Source organism: Oryza glaberrima, chromosome 2 (assembly GCF_000147395.1).
Source record: "Oryza glaberrima chromosome 2, OglaRS2, whole genome shotgun sequence".
Lineage (NCBI taxonomy): Eukaryota > Viridiplantae > Streptophyta > Magnoliopsida > Poales > Poaceae > Oryza > Oryza glaberrima.
The window spans coordinates 19678510-19705799 of record NC_068327.1 but is presented as its reverse complement, the minus strand read 5'-3'; the positions used below and the strand labels follow the sequence as shown (position 1 = coordinate 19705799).

The 27290-nt window shown below is 43.3% G+C and overlaps 2 protein-coding genes across 2 annotated transcripts; one reads left to right on the top strand and one right to left on the bottom strand.

Annotated features, from left to right (window-relative positions):
* Positions 1-4468: 4468 nt before the first annotated feature.
* Positions 4469-5577, top strand: LOC127761374 (NDR1/HIN1-like protein 1). Its single transcript, XM_052285657.1, has one exon. It carries the CDS (start codon positions 4641-4643, stop codon positions 5313-5315), a length of 675 nt encoding a protein of 224 aa, XP_052141617.1. The 5' UTR covers positions 4469-4640; the 3' UTR covers positions 5316-5577.
* A 3981-nt stretch (positions 5578-9558) lies between these two features.
* Positions 9559-23468, bottom strand: LOC127763981 (protein ILITYHIA-like). The gene is made up of 19 exons (XM_052288784.1): positions 23231-23468; positions 22124-22491; positions 21862-21993; positions 21551-21670; positions 21289-21426; positions 20933-21079; positions 20669-20853; positions 20322-20549; positions 19856-19932; positions 19700-19736; positions 19374-19540; positions 19092-19266; positions 18948-19025; positions 11076-11192; positions 10734-10907; positions 10272-10652; positions 10061-10156; positions 9889-9971; positions 9559-9795 (listed from the first exon to the last, which is right to left on the bottom strand). The coding sequence occupies exons 5-19, from the start codon at positions 21389-21391 to the stop codon at positions 9699-9701; spliced, it is 2145 nt and encodes a 714-aa protein (XP_052144744.1). The 5' UTR covers positions 21392-21426; positions 21551-21670; positions 21862-21993; positions 22124-22491; positions 23231-23468; the 3' UTR covers positions 9559-9698.
* Between the last annotated feature and the right edge of the window lie 3822 nt (positions 23469-27290).

The following is a 27290-nucleotide window of genomic DNA, read 5'->3' as shown; positions in this document are numbered from 1 at the left end:
TAACTCGTTCTACAGAAATGAAAGACGGTGCACGTACGTAGTACCACATGATGCATCTAAGATTCGAGTTAGTTATACGTGTATATACCAGAAATTAACATATACTACGTACTACTTTGTACTAAACTGGAGTATATCTTTACACACATAGAGAAGAAGGAAAGCTACAAAGTCACGGTTAGGCATGTGCACTTGTATGTGCACAGTACTCAGACTCTCTGCTAGCTGCATCTGGCTTGCAATTTTGATGGGATCTGGCCGTAGGCAGTGCGTAGGGCACAGTAGTGCACCCCTGGCGCGTGCGGCCGGATCGGAGAGTCGGTGGGAATCGAAAGATATTATGCACCTACACATGAGTACAGTAGGCATGCGCATCATGCCCTTGGGTTGGCCTATATCGATCGATCATCTGCTTCCGCGGCGTTTTGTGCCGGAGGCGACATCACAACCGCCGCGCCCGGTCCATGCGATCATTCCTGTGCCTGCCCTGCCTGCCCCCTGCTACGTACTTCCCAACAACCTCCTTCCTCCAAGTACTGTACATACTTTGGCACCCTGGCTAGCAGGGGTTTACAAAAGAAAAAAAAATACGAATTACCCCTCTAACTATCGCGGTCGATCGAATTACTCTTCTAAACCCGAAAACCAGACATTTCTCATCCCAAACTTTCAATACAGGACAAATTACCCCCCTCAACCCAATCTAGAGTGGTTTCATTCTACGTGGCGCACACGTGGCAAACCAGTCAGCGTTTTATTTTTTAAAAAAAAACTAGCATGGTGGTCCGCGCAGATTGCGCGGCTAATATCATTATATTTTCTCTCATATAATAGCAGAATATGTTTTTTCATTATATTATTCAAATATATTAAAATGACAACATAATTTTAAATTTTGCAATAACTTTACAAAACTACTAATGTATAACACCCGTTTTGTATTTTATATACGTGTTAGTTTTTAAATTATATATATTCCTATATGGGTTGTAGACTCGTCTTTTAATATTTATTTTTTAAAAAATTTTGAATTTTCTATGAATTGTATTTCTATATAGACTCTATGCTCTTCTTCCAATATTATTTATTTTTATTTCTGAATTTTTATTATTTCTAATTGTATTTCTATGTGCACTTTAAACTCATCTTTCAATATTCTTTAATTTTTAATTTCGAATTTCAGTTACTTCTAAATTGTATTACTATATTGACTTCTTCCCATGTTTTTCTTAATTTCGAATTTTAGTTATTTGTAAATTGTATTTTTATACGGACTCTAAACTCTACTTTTAATTTTATTATATTTATTTTAAATTTTAGTTAGTTTTAAATTCCTATACTCTACTTCTAATATTACTTATTTTTAATTCTGAATTTCAGCTATTTCCTAATAGTATTTATATATGGACTCTATACTCTACTTCTAATATTCCTTATTTTAATTCCGAATTTCAGTTATTTTCTAATTGTATTTCTATATGGACTCTAGTCTCCTTTTCTAATATTCCTTATTTTTTAGTTCTGAATTTCAACTATTTCTAAATTGTAGTATTTCTATACGGACTCTACTTTTTCTTTTTCTCCGATTAATGTGAGAATTTTTAGGCCATGAGAGCGAACGTGGAGGCGCCTTTTTCTATTCCTTTAATAATACCTATACTCAACTTTTAATATTCCTTATTTTTAATTCTGAATTTCAGCTATTTCCTAATTGTATTTCTATATGGACTCTATACTCTACTTCTAATATTCCTTATTTTTGATTCCGAATTTCAGTTATTTCCTAATTGTATTTATATGGACTCTATACTCTACTTCTAATATTCCTTATTTTTAATTTTGAATTTCAGTTATTTCCTAATTGTATTTTTATATGGACTCTATACTCTACTTCTAATATTCCTTATTTTTAATTCTGAATTTCAACTATTTCTAAATTATAGTATTTCTATATGGACTCTACTTTTTCTTTTTCTCCGATTAATGTGCGAATTTCTACGCCATGAGAGCGAACGTGGAGGCTCCGTTTTCTATTCCTTTAATAATATAATAGATGTGGGACCCACCTGTCATATCTCTCCTTCCCCTCTTCCTCTCTCTGCCCGGGCGAGCCGCGCCTCCGTAACCGGCCGCCCTGTCCGCCTCCGCCACCATCACCCACTGCCCGGTCCACCTCCGCCGCCACCACCAACCGCCTGGGCGACTCCGCCTCCACCACCACAGCCGGCCACCTGAGCGCTTGCGAGAGAGAAATCAGAGTTCATCGTCTTCGACCGATACAGTGCAGATGTTCCCCGCCGCCGCGCTCGCCTCGCCCGTCCCTGCCGCACTCTTCTCGTCCGTCCCAGCCGCGCTCGCCTCTCCCGTCCTTGCCATCCTCACCTCGCCCACCCAGCCGCGCCCGCCTCCACGTGCTGCCGCCCACTGCCCGTCCTCGCGCGCCCACGCCGCAGCCTCCCACGCGCTGCCATCCGCTTCCCATCCCCGTGCGGAGCGAGGTCCGCCTCCACCGTCAACCGCTGGTCGCCCGAGGGAGAGAGAGATAGAGAGGGAGAGAGAGAGAGAGAGATTTGGGGATGATAGGTGGGCCCTAACGCTTTTTTATTTTTTATTTGCTGACTGGATTGCAATGTTGCCGCCACATGTGTAAACTTAAGCCAAAACCACTCAGAATAGTGCTTGGGGGGGGGGGGGGGTTAATTTGTCCGGTATAAATACTTGAAGGTGTAAAATATCTGGTTTTGTTGTTTAAGGGGTAATTCGATCGACTGTTATAGTTCGGGGGTAATTCATACTTTTTCCTTTACAAAACCGACGAAAACCGGACGCACTATTGAAAAATGATTCTTTTTACAGGCACTCCTACTGCACGAGCGGACCGAGTGGGTAACTCCACGACTGCCTGTACTGAAGTCTGTTAGGGGGGAGCCGTCCTGGTTCACCTACGAAGACAGGATTAATTTTTAGTTAAAATTCAACTTTTTGACTGGCTCGAGAATATAAATTGCTCGCTTTTCTGTCCAAATTTTAAAAATGGATTTGATTTTTTTTCAAAAAAAAACTTGACCAGATCTTGTCTAAAACAAAAGTTTTTTTATGAAAACCAAGTACGGTGAACTTGCTAGCTAGTATAGTCAAGCGGTCTCGTGTCATTATTATTCCATAGGTGTATGACACAATACATGCCCTCATATATGCACATCTTATATCACCGTTTTCTTCTCTATCAATAATGGGTGTTACCATGAACAATCGCTAGTTCTGCTTGTAGGGGATGCCATGCATGAGCAATGCGTCATCCTGAGTTTGAATCCGTACAAATACAGGTTATCTCACTATTTTCTTCTCTATTAATAATGAATGCAGTGAAAATAGTAAGATACAATGGGTACTTCGTATTCCAACAATTTCATATATGCAGTGAAATTGGATCCAATTACATTATCGAAAAATAATATGTACACACACAGTGAGAGTGTGAGACTATAGTTAGATGCATGGTGTGTGTGTCTATATATATATATATATATATATATATATATATATATATATATATATATATATATATATATATATATATATATATATATATATATATATATATATCAACGTATATATATATGACAGATGCGTAAAATTTTAGTTCTCTCATTTTTCTTCATATGCATGCTGAAAATTATTGAGTTTTCAGATTAAGTGGTGGGTGCGCGTGCATGTCTTGAGATCACCAACCCAAAAAGTTGGAAACAATAGCATAATTCCATTGCCGTCCTATACGTTGACCAAATTAACAAGTTTGAGTAAAACTTACTTAAAAGCACCGAATTAGCACACGATCGAGCCTCGATCCATCCTAAGCGCGCAAAGGAAACACACATGCAGTGGGGCACAAATCTAAAGGCAGATTGATCGATCATGCAGAAATCGCCCCCAAACCAGTAACCGATGGCCCATCAGATCATCTACAAGAGGTTACCTAGCATAGCATAGCATAAAGAACAACCCCAAGCACAACGATCCAAAGAATCTTCTTCGGTTGAGACGTAGCTTTCGATCCAGAGCTCTCTGCCTCTCTAGCTAGCTTCAATTCCCTTCAAAATTTAAAGAGTAAAGTGCATTTACAGTTCTTAAACTTGTACAGTTATGTCATATAGATCCTAAAAATTGTCAAAATGCATATCCAGGTACCAAAACTTGTCAAAGTGTATCCAGGTCCCAAAACTTATCTCAAAACACGTCATATCTATGTGGCATGCCACGTCAACGCCACGTAGGATCCTAAAGGAGTTGTGGTGATTTGGGACCTAGATGACACACTATAACAAGTTCTGGTACTTAGATATGCATTTTGAGAGTTTAGGGACCTACATGACACACCCCTACAAGTTTAAATACTGCACGTGCACTTTACTCAAATTTCAAAGGCGAAATTTTAAAACCCTTTTCTTTCTTTGAGCACGGACACTTAAATTCAATTCGTTCGCTCCACTAATCTTAAAAGCCATTATTACTTTCTTACTCGCTTTCATATCTAACGCCCCTCTCTCTCTCTCACTCAGCAACAGCTCGCAGCTCACTCTCTCACTCTACTACTCGTAGCTAAGCTAGCTCGCGCCGCCGCCGCCGCCGCCGTCGCCGCCATGAGCAAGGAGAAGCACCACAAGCGGGAGCACCACCTCCGGCGATGCTGCGGCGGGATGGCGGCGTGCATCCTGGCGCTGGTCCTCGTCGTCGGCTTCATCGCGCTCGTCGTCTACCTCGCGCTCCGCCCCTCCAAGCCGTCCTTCTACCTGCAGGACCTCCAGCTCCGCTCCGTCGACCTCGGCGACCCCTCCCTCTCCGCCACCGCGCAGGTCACCCTCGCCTCCCGCAACCCCAACGACCACGTCGGCGTCCACTACCGCCGCCTCGACGTCTTCGTCACCTACCGCGACGAACCCGTCACGGTGCCCGTCTCCCTCCCGCCGACCTACCAGGGCCACCGCGACGTCACCATCTGGTCGCCCGTGCTCTCCGGCGAGTCCGTCCCCGTGGCGGGCTTCGTCGCCGACGCGCTCAGGCAGGACGTCGCCGCCGGGTACGTCGCGCTGCAGGTGAAGGTCGACGGCCGCGTCAAGTGGAAGGTCGGCAGCTGGGTCTCCGGCAGCTACCACCTCTTCGTCAGCTGCCCCGCCATGCTCGCCTCCGCCGGACCAGGCGGCGTCGGCCCCATGCCTCTCGGCGGCGCCTCCGCCGCCGTCGTGAACGGCACCGGCGCCGGCGCCGTCGCGTCGCTCAGGTTCACGCAGCCGACAGGGTGCAGCGTCGAGGTGTGAGTCACAAATTTGAGTAGCGGCTAGTGGCAATATGGTAATTAATTAAGTTCATCGGTCGCGTTAATCCGCAAGCTGTTATTTTTTTTTTTTGTGTTCATGTAGCTCATGCATACTCTATGTGAGAGAATAAAGTTACGTACGTTCATATGTATACCATTGCAACACATTTAATTTCCTATATGAAGTGTACTAGTATAATTTCGTTGCTGTAATTTTTGAATTATTGTTAATAATATATATTCAGGTAATATTTCTCGAGAAATTAATTAACCATAGTTGTTGACGAAGCAATGGATGAACTGATGAAGTTCAGAGAAGAGCAAGTACACCGAAAAGAAAGGTCGCTGATGGGGTGATGGGGGACAACCACCCAACAGCGCACGTACTTTAGATTAAACGAAAGTGGCATTAGGCCACGCATCCACATCATTCCGTAGTACTAATCCTACACTAGTACTTTAATAGTGACTATCTTTTCCCTTATACTTATATTTATCAGTTAAAATTTAAATTTTTAACTTTAAATTTAGAGTTGATTTTAAGATTTTCTTTTATCGAAGTTTATTTTTCAGCATTTACTTTTAAATCGCTAGCTAGAAACACGTATATAAAAATTTTATTTATAAATTTATTTTCATTTGTAAATATATCGTTTAGCTACGATGGCTCCGATAGTATGCCTAGCTATACTAGCACCGCTCACTGGCTCGCTGTTGTGCCCGTGTGGGCCAAATCCCAAATGTAGGAGTATTAGATAAATCGCGTTTTGAAAACAACAGAACGTATGTAAAACGGAGTAGTGTTAACCTGTAATTAGGTCAAATATCACACCTTGGTGACATAATCCTACTCCCTCCAAAATAATGCTAAGTCAAGCAATTTTAACTTTAATTATTAATAGCTAAAAAATTAAAAACAAGCAATCATGTAACAATAATATTACTAGATTTATTATTAAACTAACTATGGTAATATGCAAATCTTTTTATTTAAAATATTTTATTTTTTAAATATTTTTAGTATACTTGTGTTAACTTATATTTTTCATATTTATATATACGTACATACATACACACACATAACGCTTATACACGTAAACTTTATATATAGAAACTTTGTACATATAATTTTATACTTGTAAACTTTTTAAATATAAAATCGAACTGATTCGAAAAAAAAACAATCTAAAAAGACAAAATGATAATGTGGGCCACAAAAGCCCATCTGATCTCCCCACCCTTTCGGATTTGGGCCGCTCTACAAAAGAAAAGGAAGATGGGTCAAGCCTAAAAGGGAAAGGAAAAAGTATACTTTAACTCCCTCAACTATCGCCCGAGTATGATTCATGTCCTCCAAACATAATGGTTTTGGCTGACATAGCAGCTACGTGACAGTCTTGACCGATTCTTTATCCTACATGGCATTATAACAAAAATAAAAATAAAAAATATGTGGGACGATACATCATTCATACAAATAAAGTATTGTCGGAAAAAAAAAATCCCCCGCGGACACCGCCGCCGTGGCCGACGACCTGTTCGCCGACGGCTGCATCAAGCCGTTCTACCCGGTGTTCGGCCGTGCCGGCGCCGGGGGAGGAGGCGATCGTCAGCAGTAGCTGGCCAAGGACGCTGCGGCGATGGTGCAGCCGCGCGAACGACGGGACGAGGGCCCCGCTCGGGCGGCTCTTCCTCGAGGAGTCCCGTGGCTCGTTCGACAGGTGGTCCTCTTCCACGTACGTCGTCGTCGTCTTCCGCGGTGGCGTCCGACGAGGGCGGCCTGGACGGCGCGCCGCCGGAGAGCTACTGTCTCTGGACTCCCGGCGCCGGCCCCGCCTCGGCCTCGGCCTCCCCACGCCCGCCCAGGAAGAGCGGCTCAACGGGTTCCATGGCGCGGTGGCGCCGCATTGTTGGAGATTCAATGGAACGAAACTAACCTGAGATGACGAACAGAAAAGAGGCTGTTTGTGCTGCAAATGCCACCGCGGGTTTTCGGGTTTTCTTCTCCTTTTATTCACGCGATTACAGATGCAATATGCGCGCTCCATATATACGCCACTACATCGCGTGCCATCCCACACGAACCGGCGATACAGGCGAGCGACCCGGACAGAAAGAAAATGCTCCACGCGCATGGCGTCGTGGGCTAACAGACTCCGACTCAGAGGGAACTGAAAAAACGCTAAGTCTAACAACTAGCTAACAGAAATATGAGAGGGAGACGAGGACACAACAAAGTTTATCAACACGCATCAGCGAGCTCGTCGTCGGCCGCAGCCACAGCGACGGCAAGGAGAAGTTCATGTTCCTCCCCATCCCGCCGCCCAGCAGCAAGGAGAACGACGTCGATCACTTCAAGCCCAAACCCAAGCCGACGCCGGCAAGCGGCCGCAAGACGGTACAGGTCGCCGCCGCCGCAGAGATCGACACGGTCGCCGCCATGCACAGGATAGCTTACAGCGCCAAGTGCCCCTCCTTCGAAGTCCTCCTTGCAGACGGGGCACTGCGAGCCGTCAGACAGGTGCGCTCCGGAGGTCTGCACCGTCGGGAACGAGTCGATGGCCGACGACGGCACGGGCGCTGGCCCCGGCCGGTCGTTCTGGGTTAGCCCCCGACGGTGCCGCCCCTACCAGTCTACCACCAGACGCGCCGCCCATGGAGAAGGCCGGGGGAGAGAGAGAGAGAGAGAGAGGAGTAAGCGAGAGAGAGTGGGGACCGGGGAGGAAGAAGGGAAGGAGAGGGTGGATGATATGTGGGTCCCCCAATACTTTATTTGTGTCGATGACATATGGGTCTCATTTTTTTTTAATTTTTGGTTTTGTTCTAATGCCACGTAAGCGCCACATGGGTCAAAGACTCGGTTAAGACTGCCACGTAGACGCCACGTCAGCCAAAACTATCTCCAAAACCACGAGGGGCATTGTTTGCACCGATTTTGATAGTTGGAGGAGTCGATATACTCGGTTTTATGGTTGGAGGAGATGAATCATACTCGGGCAATAGTTGAGGGAGTCAAAGTATACTTTTTGCAAAGGGAAACGGCTGTAGGCCCAAGAAAGCAATTCCACGCGATCAAGTGGTGCACGAGGTGTCGAGGTTGCGGCGGGGGGCGCTAGCTCGCGCGCACGCGCGAGGACATGAAGTCAGCGAGCACGCGGGCCTCTGCCTCAGTAGTAGTGCTTTTCTTAAACAAAACAGCACGCGTGACGTTAGAGCAATAATTTCTCAATAAAAATAAGTTAAAAGTTTTCAAATATTGACTTGAAAATTTTGAAAATACAATTTGAAAGTTTCCAAAATATCGACTTGAAAGTTTTCAAATATGAGTTAAAAGTTTTTGAATTATGAGTTGAAAGTTTTCAAATCTCGAGTTGAAAGTTTCAAACCTGAGTTGAAAGTTTTCAAATCTGAGTAAAAAAATTTCAAATCTCGAGTCGAAAGTTTCAAATTCGAGTTGAAAGTTTTCAAATCTCGAGTTGAAAGTTTTCAAAATTTGACTTCAAAGTTTAAATTTTAAGTCCAAAGTTTTCAAATGTAACTTGAAAATTTTCAATCTATTAGTAAAATATCTCAAAAAAAAGAAAAACTTTCCTTAATTACTGTCATTATCTTTAACAAACTTGTTAAACACGTTATTATAAAAAAAATTATCGATCTAACAGCGCAGTGCCGCCACGCGTACGTCGTGGGCCATATGGGCCGAAGTGCTCGCACGGGGCGCGTACGCGCGAATTAGGAATCTTGGGTTGCGATGGACTTCATGCACATGTGCGGTGGACGCCGACCGGACTAAACTTTGAGCTTAAACTTTTTTAAAATTCAGCTCAAATTGTAAAAGTTTGAACTTAAATTTTAAAACTTTTGATTTCAAATTTAAAACTTTCAACTCAAATTCGAATCAAAATCTTTCAATCTCAACTAAAAAAATTCAAAATTATACTTGTACTTGTAACGCTCAAGTCAAATTTCCAAAATGTTTTTATTCATGCCATCAAATTTTTTTTCCCAGTCACGAAATGTTGCGTGGTACTTCCTCTATCCCATATTATAAGGTTTATATTTTTTTACACGGTTTTCAATAACATATTTGACTAGTATTTTATTTCATTTTATGATCCCAATAAATATGAAATTAGCATCAGATGAAAGTATTTTAAAATATGAATTTAGTGATATAACATGTATAATACGTAGTATAAATATAGTTAGTATAATTATTACCCGAGTTTGAATTTTCTAAAAAAGCGGCGTCCAAATTGCAAACAACTGCACTCCATACAGCTACACAGGATTCATTAATTACAGGTACAGCCAAAGCAAACGAGAAAAGTGCGTCTATACAGCTCGATATCCATCAGGTATCATCATGTCAATCCAAATGTCATCAGGTCTTATCGATGTTTTTTTTTTTTTTTTTGAGAAGAGGTCTTATCGATGTTGATACCGCACAAATTGACTGGCGGCGGCGACCTCTTGAGCCACTATGGTTTAGATACAAGCCAATTAAAGCCACTGTAAGAACCACCAACAGAAGGGAATAATCATGCTAGAGTATGAGCGCCTAAAAACCATACCTCGATGAACTTGGACCGAAAACTTGGCTGGGGCATAACTTGTTCTGCTCCTGACTAGGCGCAGACGACTCCTTCTTGAACCACTATGGTTTACAAGTAAGCCAATTAAAGCTAATGTAAGAACCAACGAAAAGGAATACCCATAACCCGTATGAATGCCTAAAAACCATACCTTGAAAAGCTTCGAGAGAGAACTTCGGGGAGACTGGGGCATGTCTCCTGTTGGCATGTCTGGGTGGCGCGCCCAAAAGTGCATCTTCTTTAAGAACTGTTGTTTGGAATAGTAACCAGCAATAGTTACAACCTGATTCTAGTGAAAAACATAAAAAATACAAAAAGATCGAGGGAACCTAAACTAAAATATTTAAGGTCTATTAACATACCTCCGGGTGCGAGAACATTAAGCTCCACGCAAAAGTAATCACCACCATAGAAGAGAATACTGCGGCACACACTGCAATTCTTGGTCTCACTTGTATAGCGATGGATATCCCTCCCCCCAATGCCAAAGCATAAAAGAATTCAAATAAAACCAAGGCAGAAGCAAGACCAAGCCACCTCTCATCTTTCTCAGCAGCATGGGATAAGCCCGTGGCAAGAAGGGCCAGAGGAAAGAAAACAAAGAGGAGAGCCTCCAGTATCATCTGGTAATTAACTGACACTTTATCTGGCCATTTAATGGGGTAGCTTACTACAAAGATGGCGATTGTTGCGGTGGCAGAAGCAGCACTAGTGGAGATTGCTTTTAGCAGGCTAATGAAAGCCTGCGATTACATTGGTGGTACATGTTATTCACGAGGATGTGTTTAATCAATGAAGAAATAAGAACAAACAAATTTGCTTACTTCTTTTTGCATAGGAATCATGTCCTGCAGCTGATCAGCTGCTGGTGCTGGTGGCTGTGGTACTGGGGTGACTGGATGTGTTGCATTACTTCCTGCTGGTACTGAGACCGTGGGTGGTGCATTTGCTGCTTCAGATGGTTCAGCACTTCTGGCCTGCTGAAGATTGTTGCCACCCTTTCACCAAACAATAGTTGCAAATTTTAGCTTAGTCACAGAAACAACAAAAAACATCACAGGTCATGTGAACGACTTGAACTCTAATGTGCTGGTTCTCAAAAGACAACCGTAGAAGAAAGTGTAAACAAAATAGACAGGTTTTATTAGAAAAATCAAGAAACATACCTCGAATTCTGGAAGTCCGTTGTTGGGTAATATTGCTGCTACTGTCCGTAATGAATGTAATCTTGCTTCAAGTGCATATTCATCACAGGTTAAGGAGTCATCCTGTCTAAGTAATTCCTGGAAATAAAACTATTGGTAATCAGTGCTCCCCAACAAAGAAATGCATGGCAAATATTTTTTTGCCGGAATGACCGAAGGAGGTCATTCAATATAATTAAGATAGGAAGAAAAATGTTACAAGAAAAGTTTTACATCGACAGCTGGCTGTCGAGGAAGGATGTGCACCAGAGCACACGCCCCGAACCATATGCCAACCGCCCAAACACACGCTACAGAGAGGGAAGCCAAGCACCGAACCGGCCATCGCTATGCGAGACCGATCGCCACCGGGCCAACAACACCACCACGACACGAATACTCTAAAACGACGCCCTCACGAGGGTTGCGACGCCGAAAGACGCCGTCGTCATCCGTCCAAGGAACTGGACAAGGTTTTCACCCAGAGCTCCTTGCCGAGGGAGGATGGGTACCTCAACAGTGCCCTCAGGAGGGTTACCACGCCTGAAGGCGAAGTCACTGTTGGCCCAAAGAAATTGGGCTAAGCTTTCACTCGGAACCCCCTACCGCCGTTGTCCGTCGCCCAATCCGAAACCACCATCTAAACATCGGCGGCACATGGCTTCCGCCACACTTGACCGACGCCCCTCCGCCGGCCAGCTTCCAGTCCTGCCAACGACAGGACTGCCACCACACAGCACCGACGCCCCGCCATCGACTAACTTCGACGAACCTCCATCCCTGAGAACTGGCTCAGGACCCTTCCGATCCACCACCCGCCAATCTCCTCGCCAAATCTGGCCAAAGGAGAACCCTGGACTGGGTGGCATTGCTTCAGCAACCTGGGCTTCCCCCGTTGACAAGCTGCCGCCTCAATCCAACCTAGAAACTCCCCACAAAGAAGGGGAGGAGCTCCAAGAAGGGCGAGGGTGCCGACCGGCAACGAGGAAGACGACCCACTGCCGCCAGCTCCCTTTGCACTACCATCTAGGCCTGCGCCGACGCCGGAAACGCTGCCGCTCCGGCTCCGGTGCCACTTTTGTCCGGCCTCCTTGCCTCACCTAGCCACGCATAGGCCACCACGGCGACGAGGGAGCTCAGCCGCATTGCTCAGCGCTGGTGATAGCCACCCCGCACACGCCTGGCCGTACGCGTGCTGCCGGCCGCCGCAGCGCCTCTACCACGGTGCTGGCCTCCGCAGCCGCCAGCCTCCGCCGTTGCCGGCCAGCCACCTTCGTACGAGCTCCGCCGCTGCACAGCGGAAGCCACCTCCGCGCGCCTCCGTCGGCCGCCGTCGCCGCGAGCTGCCACCATGTAACATCCTGAAAATTCCTGACAATAAAAATCACTAAAATTTTGAACTTTTTAAAACTTTTTCATCATGCTGGTTGTTATGATTGCTATTGCTTGCCAATCCGTAAATGATCACAAGGAAAGTAAAGAAAGGATCTACATTTAAGCAATAAATATAATTTACGAGAATATGTTATTTATTATTAACCATACAAATATTAGTGCGCAAGAAAGCAAGCCAAATCAAGTATAAGTCAAATATTAATTTCTATTATAAATTACAAATCAGACATTAAATGTTCGAACCATGGTTGATAGCTTGATATCACAATTAGCTAAAGAAATAGCAAGATTAGATCTAATTCATTTGAATCCAATCTCACATGAAATATAAGAACACATGAAATGATGATCACCACTATAATGATCGTGTTTGTAAATAAGTAATTCACCGGAATATATAGGTTGATACTTACAACATTTCGCCGAGTTCCTCATGACATGAAAATCACTCATATAAAATAATGGTCGTATAAACAAATTAAGCTTTATATATAAATAAGAATGTGTTGGTGTTTAATTAAACAATTATATTAATGTCGTACTGAGTCTCAATTTATGTTTATAAAATAAATAGATTCAACCTATCCGTGTAAAATATATTGCTATGCAAATAAGTTCAACCAATGTGCTATTATGTCAATATGGATCACATTAAAATATTTTAGTTAATTCTATAACTATCAAAGCCTAGGAGTTATATAGGATAATTCTAGGATAAATTAATTGAAAGCAAATTCATTTAGGATGAAACAAACAAATAAATAAATAAATATTCAAATAAAATATTTGAATGCCCAAAACCAAAATGTATAGATTGCATCTCAAATCAAAATTCCAATCCAGCAATTTTTCACTTTGGCCCCTCCATCTTTCCCTTTTTCCTTTTTTTCCTTTTTCCCTGATTTTCCAGCCGATCACTGTTCATCGTCCGCCATCTGCTCGATCTGGGCCCAACCCGACCCAGCCGCATCCGCTCTTGCCGCATCATGTGCCGCATCGTGCCCGCGCGCGCCGTCGCCGTCGCCCTCGCCGTCTGACGCCGCGCGGCCCGCCGTCCCGTCGCCGCCGTCGTGTCGCCCGTCGCGTCGCCATCGCCATGCGCCGCGAGCCGTCGCCGTCGGCCTTGCGCCCCGAGCCGCCGCACGCCCGTCCTCTCGCTGCCTCGCGCCTGCTCCCCGCCGCGCGGCCGTCCCGTCGCCGTCGCCCTGAGCCGCTGCCGCGCCCTGAGCCCCGTGCCGCTACCACGCCTTCGCGTCACCGCCGTCGCCATCAGCGCCTCGAGCCCCGCCCGCGCCGCGCACTGTCGCCGTTGCGCCGCGCGGTCCCGCCGCCGCGCGTCGCCGTCGCCCCGAGTCCCCCGCCGCCGCGCCGTCCCGTCGTTGTTTAAAGCCGGCCACCCATCCCCGCGCCTATATAAGCCCCTCCCCGGCTGCCCATTGCTCCCCACACTACCCCCACCACCTCCCCTCCCTTTTCCCTCTCTTTCCCATCCCCGGCGTTGCCGCCTCGTTGGAAGCAGCCGCCGCCGCTGAGCCGACGCGCCCCGCTGCCGCGATGTGCCTCGTCGCCGCGCCGTGCTCCGCCGTCGACCTCGCCGCCGCGTCTCCGTCGACCCCGCCGCCGAACCGGTGAGCCTCCCCCTCCCCCACCGCTTGCTGTCGCGCCGTGCCGCCCGCCGGTTCTAGCCGAGGCGGTGAGAGAGAGAGAGGAGAAAACAGAGAGGAGAGAGAGAAAAGAGAATGGAGGAGACAGGTTAGAGTGGGCCCCACCTGTCATTAATTCCATCCAATTTCCCTTAGAAAAATAATTCTGTAGAAAAGAAAATCAAGACCTTGACCCCACCTGTCAGTCACTATAGCTTGTGGATAAGGTTGTATTATAAATAAATTAATTAGGAACAGTACCATTTCGCAATTATTAGAATTAATTCAAATTTGAATCTTTACACTAGCATAACTTATTCATTTCAGCTCCGATTTGAGTGAAACTTGAACCTAAATTCATAAGCTTTCCAATGATATATAATTCACTATTTGATAAAATATATTTATAAATATTAAATAATTAATATCAAGATGATGCATAATAGTCAACTTAAAAATATGCTAATAAATAAAATTAGTATTGTACAGTAGAGTGGATGTAATAATATTTGTCTCTAACATGTCTTGCCACTGTAACAACCACACAAACTAATTTTATGTGATGTCTCAAATGAATGGATGTATAGGAAAATACTAGTACTTATTTAATATTCGATGGCCATATAATTAAATCCATGGCTTATAGGTTATTTAAATCAAGTGTAGCCTTATAATTATGTAACTAAAATATAAACACACATAGATGAATCTTTAACCTGTTTAGGAGAATAATAACAGAGCTAGATGTGGAGGAATCACTAAGTAAATTAATCAATGCAATACCATATAGAATAGCATATATATGCCTAAATTGATTACCACTTATTAGTAACCCAATAGAACCAGTGCTTAAACTTGTCGCATCACATATACAATATCACTCATAGAAACTAGCTAATGTATAATTAAACTACAATATATTCAGGAATCACTTGGAGCATTGGGTAGTACACTTTCTAAATAAGCTCATGTACAGTAGGCGACCAAAACTTTATACGTTGTTGCACACATATATTGTACATCCTATTATAGTTATACAATTAATTTATCTTTTTCATATATTAAACTGGGGAGTATATAACAAACATGAATAGTAGATAAGTACTAATTATAAATCTTGACCTAATATGTTCATAGTTCAATTGTAACTCCGGATTGTTCATTAAGAGATAATCTGTAACTATAATATTATAAACTTCCCGAATTTAACATATAGAGCATGGATAATTATTAGCCCTTTTATAATTTATAATGGCAAGTAAAATATGTTCATAATTAAAGTAAAGCTTCCATCAATAAAATAATAATACAAATAATTCACTGTAATTGTTTGATTGATCCTAAATCCATCTAACAACAGAACCTCTAGTATATAACCGTCCTATTTAGATAGATGCATACATAGCCATAACCCTTCCATAGCCATTTGATAGACTAAACCACCGATTAGCCAAATATATATGTATCCCATAAATGCTATGTTGGTTAACTCCTAAATAGGCCATGATGACAATAGAAAGATTAAGAAACTTTAGCCTTAGCATGATTGGGATCCATTAGCAAACACGAATAGTACATTTTGTTGCGCATATTTGATTGTTGTTTGAATATTGGTTTTTCTCGCGTATTATAGACCTTGTGTATCGGTTAGTCGTGAGGTAACGTCTGCAACTTTGCAACTTCCAGGAGGTGAAGGTTGATCAAGATTATATCAATAATAAGGATTATCCTGAGCAAGGCAAGTCATCACTATTCTTTGAACATGTTGATCCCATGTGAAAAATTATTTTGTTTACAAATAAAATTGCATGCAATAATGAACATCCTACTTGTGATTATGCCATGCCATGATTATTGTTTACCCTTAAACCCTTGTAACCATGATTTACGTATAAGTCCCTAGTCAACTATGACAAATGCTTAGAAATGCTACTCTAGATTTATGCATGCTCATATTTATCAAATGCTATATGCTTGGGCAATTACCTTTGGGAAGGTAATTGAGATGCGGCATGTGGAGACATGAGCGCCACATTGCCATGATATTGATGACATGCTTTGTGAAAGGAAAATGAAACTAAACAAATGTTTTCGACTGGGGCGGATGGAGGATTTGGGTGGTATCCGGAAAAAGGCTAGCGCCGTCCCTGGTCAATTAAGGACCGAGCCATGGAGTTAAGCATGAAACGATCCCGTACAACCGTACTTCTCGAATGGGTATAGACCTAGCGGAGTAGATAGCTGAGCGGAGGCAGTATCCATGCATAGTGGTTTCTTGATGTGTGAGGCAGGGGCTCTACGGTGGGGCAGCCATTGGTAGGACCGCGGGGCGGGTGTCTACAGTGGTGTCGCCATCGGTAGGACTGCCATGTGAGAATTTAAAACATAATTATAACTTAATGCATGTGTGAGTCTTCCCTTCCCGGGTGCGCCAGAACTACTCTCACTGCTAGAAACCGTGTACGCCTAGAGTGTATGAGGATGTAAAATTCATGGAGCGGGTATTGCCAATGCGAGGTTATCGAAATGCTTTGCCGTGACGCGTCTCATGTGTTGGGACGAGGCTCATGTGTTGGGCAGTTGCGGAGTGCGGGTAAAGTGTACATCCACTGCAGTGTGAGTAAACCAAATCTATTCGAATAGCCGTGCTCACGGTTATTGAGCACCGGGACGTGTATTACACTTGGCTAGACTCTAAATTCTTAACTTGTGTGGGATGAGTTATTGCATGATGATTTTTATGCTGATGGAGCCACTTCCTGAGAGGAGGGAAGGTGGACGTCCTCAGAAAACCATGACGACTCAATGGCGGGAAGCTATCCTTGGGATCACAATGGATGGTGGACAGAACCGTCGTTGTTTAATGTGAATACTGGTACTAAAATTTGATCAGTCTATGCTAGGTCTTAGGCTTGTGAAAAGAATTAAAAAACTTGCTTTGCGCAGAAGAACCATAGCCATCCTTTGAATACCTTTATCATGTGCATTGTTGTTGTGGTGGCTTGCTGAGTACGGTTGGTACTCACCCTTGCTATTTATATATCTTTTAGGAGAGTGTTGAAGAGAAGCCCTTGTCGGTACGCTTGCGTATCCAACAAGATGATCGGAGTGCGGTCTTGTTCTAGGTCTTGTTCCCCAGTCGACTGCCTGTGGCATGTTAAACGGGCCCTTATATTATTTTGTTTTCCGCTGTTGTTCTCTGATAGTTGTTGGCCTACCTGGCCCTAATGTAAGTATTTAACTCTTTTAGCTTGAATTCATTCGTGATATGTTGTGATCCAACTATGTATGTGTGTACCAACTACTGATCCAGGGATTGGTACGGATAAACACAGAAGATTTCCGATTTCCAAAATCGGGGGTCTACACACCACCTCCGCTCACCGGCTGCAGCCGACGCGCTGCCCGCCTCCACTGGCAGCCGGACGCAGAGCACCGTCATCGGCCACATCCACGCCCGGGGGGGTCGGATCCGTCTCCGGCGTGCCCGGATCCGTCGCAGCCACCTCCATCGACCTCCGCCTCCGTCGACCACCGCCCCGTCGACGCTGCTCCGCCTCCAACGCCGAGGAAGGGCTCCCCGGGGATGTTCTCCCCGCCGCCGCCTTCCCGGCCGGCCGCGCGGTTTCCGGCGGCTGGCTCCGGCGGCGGCGAGGCGGCTAGAGGCCGGCGAGGTGGTGGCGCGGGCGGCTAGGGTTTTCTCCCCCGAGCCGCCCGCGTGAGGGCGACACGAGGGTCACGCAACGGGTAGACCCTCTATGCCTAGCCCTCTCTCTTAAATGCATGGCAAATAGTAAATTAGATTATGGATGATACAGATATTCTAGGTTATTAGAAGTAAACGTGAATAATAAATATTCTGAAAATAATGCTATAGAGCCAGCATTAAGAAGAGAATAAGGAAAGACAGACAAAATGTAACATAGAATATGCACTATAATGTATACTACTAAAATACAACAGCATATCTCCCCTTCTTTTTATCCTTCAAATGAAACTACAACATCTCTCAAGTGGCATGTCATCAGAATGCACGCGTTTTGGGCCAATTAGGACAAGAATTGTATGGTATTCTATAGAGTATAGACAGAATTAACACATAGATTAGGTACCTTATCCTTTTCTCAGCAGATTTAACCATCCATTCATCTTGCTTGAAATAACCCAACCAAGAAAATTGTGAAAATAGCCCTAACCTTATGCAACTATTTGAAATTGGTTCATAACTTTAATAAAACTGTTTGAAATCATATTTACAAGGTATAATGATTATTTGACATACTTTAAGAAAACAGTAATCGATGTGTTCACTTCATTAATGTATCATGTTTTCTTAAGGATGTTCCAAGGGGTCAAGATGACCGACCTGAACATGCTGACCTCAAAAACAAAGATTACAAAAGGCAGGTGGACTGCAAGCAACTGCTTGGATAGGTATATGGTACATAGAGGGATGTGAAATATTAACAAACAACCCTAGAAACTAAGTAGCCTTCACCACAGTACAAACACAGCTTATTCTAGCTTAATCATGTCCTAGAATCATAGCAAAACAGAAGATGTTGTAACCAGGCCAATGACTGCCATTGAACAACCAAATTCAGAAATGCAGTATGTAACAATATACACATGCTAAGCAGAAGTATACGTTCAGCTTTTTTTTTCCTTAAGCATTTTGAACCTCTTTACATTTGGTGCGAGGTACAGAAAACCCAATGATCTATTATATTCAAAGTATATCAAAAGGAAATATAACATACTCTCAGCCGGCAAATAAAGACGCTACATGTAAAAAATAATTAAAAATAATAATTACCATGAATATTGCCGACATGTTGGTAGCAATTAAATCAATAAAAACGATCTGGTGGTGCTTCAAAACTCTCTGCAACCTCTGAAGTTAGAAAAACAAACCAATTAGCCACGAAACGAGCACAAAAGATAGCTAGCAAGAGCAAACCTTCCAAACAGCAGCAGGGCGGGAGTTGGAAATACAAGGGTGGTGGGAGCACAATATAAGTTGAGAATATGATCTTGGGCTGTGGCCAACCGCATAAGGTGCAATAAAAAACAAGAACCTGGTAAGGACCCCAGTAGAAGGAATAGGTGTTGGACACAGATTTGCAGCAGTAGACCTATCCACGTCATTGGTTATAAAGGAGAGGTGTCAGGAAGTGGAAATCTATAGTGAAGAACTACTAATAAAGAAGCATTAATTATTGATAAGACAAGAATAATGTACCTTTGTTCCAAAGTTAATGTTCTATTTCCAATCAATGACAACCAGTTATTGAATAAGAGGAGAAGATCTTGGCCTAAAACAGCAGTGCTTGCAAGTATTTTCTCGGTAGCAACATAAGCTAACTTCCTAACTTCACGATGTGGGTGGCACGCCGGATGAATTAGCAGCTGTGTAATAAAAGATAATTAGTGCAATTTGATATGATATTTGAAGCGTCCTACTCTACTTTCCATACTCCACAGACGCTACTAGTCAATACAAGGGGTTCAAAAGAAGTTCGGGGCCACAACACAAATCATTAATTTGGAACATTACTCCATGCATACCTGTAGTAATGATTGGATAGAGATTTTTTCCTTAACCCTGCAGTTCAAAAATGGTGCAAGACAAAAAGGACACTGGTTAAGTGGTTATGGCTAATGCAACAAACATAATGCATAAAAGGCAATGCAGATAAATGTAAGGGGAATGCTTAGAGATACCAAGAAAGATTTTCCACAATTAATGATTGAAAAAGATCCACAGCGACCAAGCAATCTTCATCTGACAGTTCTGAAAGCTGCCAGGAGAAAATCGGTATTAAATACACCATAGTATAATTAACTCCTATGATAGCATCAAAAGAACTGTACTAACTTGCAAATGTAAAATTGCTGTCAATTACCATGAAGAACAGCATTACTTCACATTAATTTATTTTTCTACAGGCATGTTATCATGATGATAATACATGCAGCTTTTCATCATATTCAGAAAAACAAACAAAATGGGAATGATATGGTGAAACATACCCCTTAATTACATCAATCGATAATAGACACAGAAAATGACTCCAACGTTTATGACATGATATGAACCAGCAGTGCAAAGGAGATAAAATGTGCAGTCTAAATTATTTTGCAGGTGGTAAAAACTTCCACAGTAGAAATTCAAGGCACCCCAAATTACCGATAGGGCAGAATTCGATGATAGTTCATTTTGGCAAATCAATGTGAAGAGGTCCACTTGCCCACAAGCATCATAGATAGCAGAGCAAATTGTAGGTAAACTTGCATCTGTATCAACGGCAAGAATTCTTGATACTGCAAAGAGTGTGTAAATTCCATCCAATCGCTGTGTTGTGCTTGTGAAACTAATTATCAGCAACTGAACCAGCTGATCCAACAAACTGGTGATCTGCACAGTAGAGTATGTTTTCATAACCAACATGCACCGAAACCCCTTACTTTTTTGGTGGATTGGAGGAAGGCTAGATGTTTTTTTTTTCAGACAAATATTACAAGTATATTTCTTACCTTTCTTAATGCAGCAGAATTTTTGCATACAGCTCGTAATAACTCTAGATAACCCTTCCTTAAATAGACTTCATCTTTCAGGCCTGTAGTTATGAATGAAACAAGATCTGGTTGAACAGCTTCAGCTGATGCTGAACTCAAGGATCCCAAAGCTGAGAGAATTGCCATTTTGACCTGCTTTATACCTGTCAATAGCTGGCAAAACTATGGAGAGATCCATTTGGATGAGAGCATCAAGCATAGATAGGAACACTTTAACTTTACCATCATCCTTATAGCATGTCATGAGGAAACCAGATATTGAGGCAGCAATAGTGTTTATTTGGTGAACAGCTGGAGATGTTGACAGTTCTGCTAATGCATTTATCATTCCAATTCTCTTGTATGTGTTTGATAGTTCTTCCTTAGAACCTGCATAGAACAAGCTTGTCAAGACTTTAAGAGCTACATGAGTTTCTATAGCAAATTTTTTGAATGTGTCAAGAATGAATCAAACCAGCAGGATCTAAAACATTACAAATAGTACTGCTAATATGATCACATAGAATGTATCAGATGACTAAATCAAAATTCACAATGTATAAGAGTTATTGAGATAATAGAAAATATATATGTACAACCTCCTAGACTTGTTGTAATAGCATCCAGCATAGTAGTTAGCGTTTCAGGATCAGTGGATTTTATAATTAATGTCCCAACAATCATCAAAGCATCCGCCCTCATCTGTTCATCAGAATGCTGAACAAGACGTAGAATATCTGGCATAAACACCATGCAATACTTGCTTAGGTCAAGACAGATAATCTTCAGAAGGTAACAAATAGATTGGAGCACTCCTTGAGGATTCTCTTTCAAGGCACTTAAGCATGATGGAAGAACAACCTTCTCAAAGTCGTCACACCCAATATGTGATAAAAGATACACAAAAGCTCGACTTGATTCTTGTGACGGCTGATCTTTCGAATTTATGATCGCTCCAACATATAAATATAGGAAAGCTTGCTGAAAGGGATAGCAACAGATTGTCAATGTTAGAGAAAAACTTAACAAGGGAAGTACCCAGGAAGCCAGGTCCACAGTAATATTTGTTCTGTGTGTAATCCATGCAAGGGTGTTTGTACTCTTGTGAATATATGTGGAACGCACAAGAAACAAATGAAAAGTAATAGCCAAGCATGGGTTTGAATATTTACCTTGTATTCTGAAGACAAGGATGAAGAGGTCATCGCAAAATCTAGTATCAACTTGAAGAATTGTGGAGATTCCCTGACATGAAACATAGAATTTCTGACCTTCTCTACATACATTTTATGGACATCACTCAGCTGGAAAAGAAACAAAATATGAAACAAGTAATCCTGTTAGTTTCGCTGAGCTGGAAAAGAGATTAAATATGAAATAACTATTAAGACAACTATAGCAACTACATCTGATGCAGTTATGTATGTAAAATACCTCAGAAAAAAGACGAACAAATAACTGTCTGCATGAATGGATGTGACGGAAGTTTTCAGTCATTAGTGTTTGACACAAGATTGCTTGTGCATTGAATATTCTTGAGAAATCATGCTCTGCTTGTTGTTTCCATTTCAAAAGACAGATCGACCATCTCAGTAATTTGAAGCATACAAGTGGAGGCCTGCTAAACTTCATGTTTTGCTCCATTGTCTCAACAAGCATAAATGCAAAATGCCCCAACAAGGTTGGTTTTCTCAAAGCCAATTGAACAAGATCATCTACTGCATTATTAGATGCTTGATCATCATACACTGGCAACGTTCGGAAAATGAAACGTATCAATTGTGCAACAAATAATGCTGAATCTGCATTTGGAAACAAAGGAATATGAGAAAGTCGGTCATAGGGCATATATACATGAAATTCTTGCATATGTGACCAAAATGCTGGCACAAAACAATCAAAATCTGCATAGAAACTGGGACTCATGTCAATATGTTATTGGAGTTATTGTGCTTGCTTCATGATAATATGGTATCAGAGCCTACTGTTCATGGGATCGGGAGCATGGAAGTGGATAGGAAGACCAGAGATGGCAGAGGAGCGACCGGTGGTCAGACTGGATTATACTCAGCAAACAGGCGCCCACCAAGTGTTTGATGGAACGCCAGGCCTCAGCAAAACGCTCAAGGCAGTCCTAAATCGTGTCCTCAGGTTCACCACTACACATGTCCTATATCCTATCACTGAGATGGTGCTTCATCAGGTGTTTGATCCTTATGGTGTTGTGAAGGTGTGGAAATACAACAAGAGATATTCATGTCTTGAAGCGGCAAGAGCTATTGCAAATATGCAGGCCCGGTGTGTGCATGATGTTTGCAGCAAACATGACATGAAGTAGGCAGTGGCATCTGGCAAGGCATGGGTGTGGTTGGTGCCTGCAACCTGTTCGGTGAAATGTCGACCCACCCTGAGGCAAACAGAGGAGGTGTCCTTGGTGTCTCCGTGAGACATGTGCTCTATGAGGCCTATGGAGGAGCGGGAGAAGGTCGTTGTGCTTAAGGGAGTGAGTGATCTCGCGTGAGAGCAAAGAGAGGAGCATACCAGATCCGCGGCTGAGAAGCGGCGGGAGGATCTCGCGGAAGAGGTGGATGCGCGTTGCCGTGGAGGAGCTAACGACATCCGCGGCGGCGTCGCGCAGCATCTTCACCGCCATTGGGTCGTCTGCGGATCCTGAGTCGGCCGCGGCGGCGAAGGCGAAGACGCCATGCGCTGCCTCCCCCTCCGCTGTTGCCATCGCGCTCAGTGCGGCGACGGAGGCGGTGGCTGTGAGGACTGTTCAGTCCAGAGCGCTTAATATCCAGAGTATTCAGAGTTCAGAGTTCAGTATTGGCTCTAGTTATGAGTGGGAATGAATCCACGGTCGAGATTCGCTGATACCGGTTTGTTTTGAGCTGTTATGAAGATCGGAGGGTTGTGCTTCGCCGCGACGTGCTACAGAGAGAGAGATTGTCATCCTATGGACGTCATCGCTGTTGTCGTTTAGCTGAGGGCGCACTCCATATAAGCCCATGCGATCTGGCTGTAACTTTTATCGAACTTGAACCCTAATATAATTTCCCCTCCTGTTCTTGCGGCGCACACATATATTTCCTTCGATTCTAGTTGATTTCAGCATTACAATTTCATTTCTTGCTGTGTTTGGATTCCCATTAGTTAGCTATTTGCCATATCTGAATTTTTCCCCCAAATTTGTCTGAACCAAAATCGTTTGGTTCCTGACAAAAAGGTATCAGAGCTTCAGATCTAATGGGAGCACTCCGGATCTGATAGTCCAGGCAAGTGAGGGTTGGGAAACTCGTTTTCCTGGTAAAATTCCTAAGCGAGGCCAAGGAATCAAATCAGGGGAGCAAGAACTTTAGCAGAGCAGTGAGGGTTTGGGGACTAACTAGTTGTTCCCCTGTGAAATTCCTAGATCTGTGTTTGCAACCATGCCAAGGGGACCTCGAGTGGAAGAGCCAGTTCTAGAGGAGGTTCAACCATGGGAGACAGCGGTGGAAGAACTTAGGCTGCACATGGTGGACTTGCAAAGGAAGGTGGAAGAAGACCATAAGCTGGTCCAGGAGCAGCTTCAAAACCAAGCAGTCCAGGCTCAGGTACACAAGGATGAGATTATGCAAAATTTGTTGTCAACTCAAGAGATGTTAGGGGGAACAACTAGTTGCATGGGGCAGGAAATCAAGGGAACACCGAAAACACCTGGTTTTGCACAGTTTGTTGTAGGAGGGGGGAAAAGCGGTGGACACTAATGCAGCTAGTACCAGCAGACAACCCCTTTTTGATTCTAGAAACATTAGCTGCCCAATTCAGACCCATACCATAGAAACAGCAGACCTACCACCAATTGTTTTCACTCCCAAACATGTCTCACCCCCACCACTTGAATGGAATACCTCTGTTTACTTTAACACACCTACAGTTCCACCACCATTTCCACCAGCTCCACCTCCACCACCTAACCAAAACAACTTGCCCAACATCCCAAATTACAATCCCTATAATGTGAACCACCAGTATATACCACCTTTTTATTACCCTCCCTACCCTCCCTATAACACACCTTGGAACATCCCTCCTTACCAACACCCACCACCACCCCATACACCACCTAACCAACCTTTTCCTCACCAGAATTGGGACAGATGATTTGTTAATTACCATGAACCCCCTGGCCGGGAACGAAATCAATATGCCGAGAATGCACATAGAAGATCCAAGCATGTTGATTTTCCTATTTTCAATGGTGAAAGTCCTGAATCATGGATAAGGAAAGCTGAAAAGCATTTCGCTCTAAACCAAACACCAGAGGAAGAGAAAGTTTTAGTGGCTGAAATTTACATTACAGGTCGTGCTGATCAGTGGATTTCCAGCTCTGATGTTCCCACTGAGAGGTTGACCTGGCCAGATTTCAAGACTATGATTTGTCAAAGATTTGCAGCCAAATCCAACATTGAAATCACTGATACCTTCAGGAACTTGAAACAGTACAGCTCTGTTGATGTCTATATAGACAAGTTTGAGAAAGTCATGGCTCTGGTGAAAAGAAATAGACCCAATCTAACTGAGCAGTACCTTTTGGATTATTTCATTTCTGGCCTCAAGGATCAATATCAAACGGCCACTGAAATCCTTACACATTCATTCCTTGGTTGATGCTTATGAACATGCAAGGAATTATGATGTTCCTCCTTGCAGTACTACCACAGTGGCATTGTCACAGAACAAAGACACTCTCAGGATACCGGCAAAACCTGTCTTGAAGGACGATAAACCTCATCCTACCACTGCACCTAAGCCATTTGGCAGATGCTTCAAATGTCAAGAACCCTAGCCATTTGGCAGATGCTTCAAATGTCAAGAACCCTGGGTTCCTGGACATGGTCGAGTATGCAAAGCACCTAAACAGATCTATCTGGTTACATTGGAAGATGATGGGGAAGAATCACCTGATAATGCTGACACCAAGTTTACCACACCACCAGGCAGTCCTGAACATGTGGCCACTACACATCAGGACTTGTCCCTGCATGCTCTGGAGGGTACAAATACTGCTGCTACCACTTTTACTGTTCATGTGTGCATTGGCACAATTTTTGCCACAGCATTGATTGATAGTGGTAGTACTACTACCTTTATTTCCCCTAAACTTGTTAGCAAAGCTGGCTTGGAGATAGTTAACAATAGTCTCATTCCTGTTAAGGTGGCCAATTGGGGCACTATTTATACTGGAGCTAAATGTGTCAATGTTTCTTATACTATTTAGCAGTATCAATTCACCAATTCATTCAGGCTACTTCCCATTACTGGTTATAATATAATTTTGGGGTGTGATTGGATTCTTCTCCACAGCCCTTTGACTCTCAATCTCAAAACAAGAGAATTGACAATTCTTAAAGATGGCTTGTTGGAAATCACATTGCCAGATATCAATGTCCCTTCATCCAACTTTGTGGTACCAGCACATGCTATGGAAAAATTGCTCAACCAGGAAGTGGTGGGAGCTGTTCTCTATTGTCACTCCTTAAGTTCTGCCCTAGTGACAGCAACAACTCCATTACCAGCTCTCACTGCAGTACTTCAGCAGTTCACTGATGTCTTTGCTGAACCTGATACCCTACCCCCAAAAGAGATTGTGACCACACAATACCACTCTTACCTGGAGCTAAACTAGTTACTGTCAGGCCTTACAGATTACCTCATCACAAAAAGAATGCCCTTGAAGACATAGTTCAGCAACTCTTAACCTCTCACACAATTCAGCCAAGCATGAGTCCCTACTCTTCCCCAGCTATCTTAGTGAAGAAAAAAGATGGCACTTGGCGTTTATGTGTTGATTATCGCCAACTCAATGCCAATACAGTCAAAAACAAGTATCCTATTCCTGTTATTGAAGATTTGTTGCATGAATTACAGGGAGCTCAAGTCTTTTCCAAAATTGATCTTCGGTCTGGGTATCACCAAATTCGCATGCATGAACCCGACATACATAAAACAGCTTTCAGCACTCATGTGGGTCATTTTGAATACTTAGTGATGCCCTTCGGGTTAACCAATACTCCTGCTACCTTTTAGGCCCTTATGAACCAGATTTTAGCACCATATCTGTGCAAATTTGTGCTTGTTTTCTTTGATGACATCCTTATTTATAGCAAATCAATCACAGATCATGTCCAGCATTTGAGCCTAGTGCTCCAACTATTGCGACAGCATCATTTATTTGCCAAATTAAGCAAGTGTGCCTTTGGGCAATCTCAAGTGGAATATTCGGGATACATCATCAGTTAATCAGGAGTTGCTACTGATCCAGCTAAAATTCAAGCAGTCCAATAGTGGCCTATTCCTACTTCTATCACTCAACTGCGAGGTTTCTTGGGTTTGGCAGGCTATTACCGAAGATTTATAAAAAAAACTTTGGTATTATTTGCAAACCCATGTTTGATGCTTTGAAAAAGAACAATTTCCATTGGCAAACAACACAGCAACAAGCCTTTGATACCATCAAGCTGCACCTTGCTCAAGCCCCTGTTCTGGCCATGCCAGATTTCTCTCTTCCCTTTGTGTTGGAAGCTGATGCAAGTGGCCATGGGATCGGAGCTGTTTTGAT

What these genes read in the sequence shown, in the direction of transcription:
- LOC127761374 (XM_052285657.1), top strand. Translation starts at nt 4,641, where the DNA reads ATGAGCAAGGAGAAGCACCACAAGCGGGAGCACCACCTCCGGCGATGC.
- LOC127763981 (XM_052288784.1), bottom strand. Translation starts at nt 21,391, where the DNA reads ATGAGGGCGGATGCTTTGATGATTGTTGGGACATTAATTATAAAATCC. An exon ending in ATTGTGGAAAATCTTTCTTG is followed by an intron (nt 19,737 to 19,855) that starts GTATCTCTAAGC and finishes TTTGAACTGCAG; the next exon opens with GGTTAAGGAAAAAATCTCTA. An exon ending in CTATCCAATCATTACTACAG is followed by an intron (nt 19,541 to 19,699) that starts GTATGCATGGAG and finishes TTTATTACACAG; the next exon opens with CTGCTAATTCATCCGGCGTG.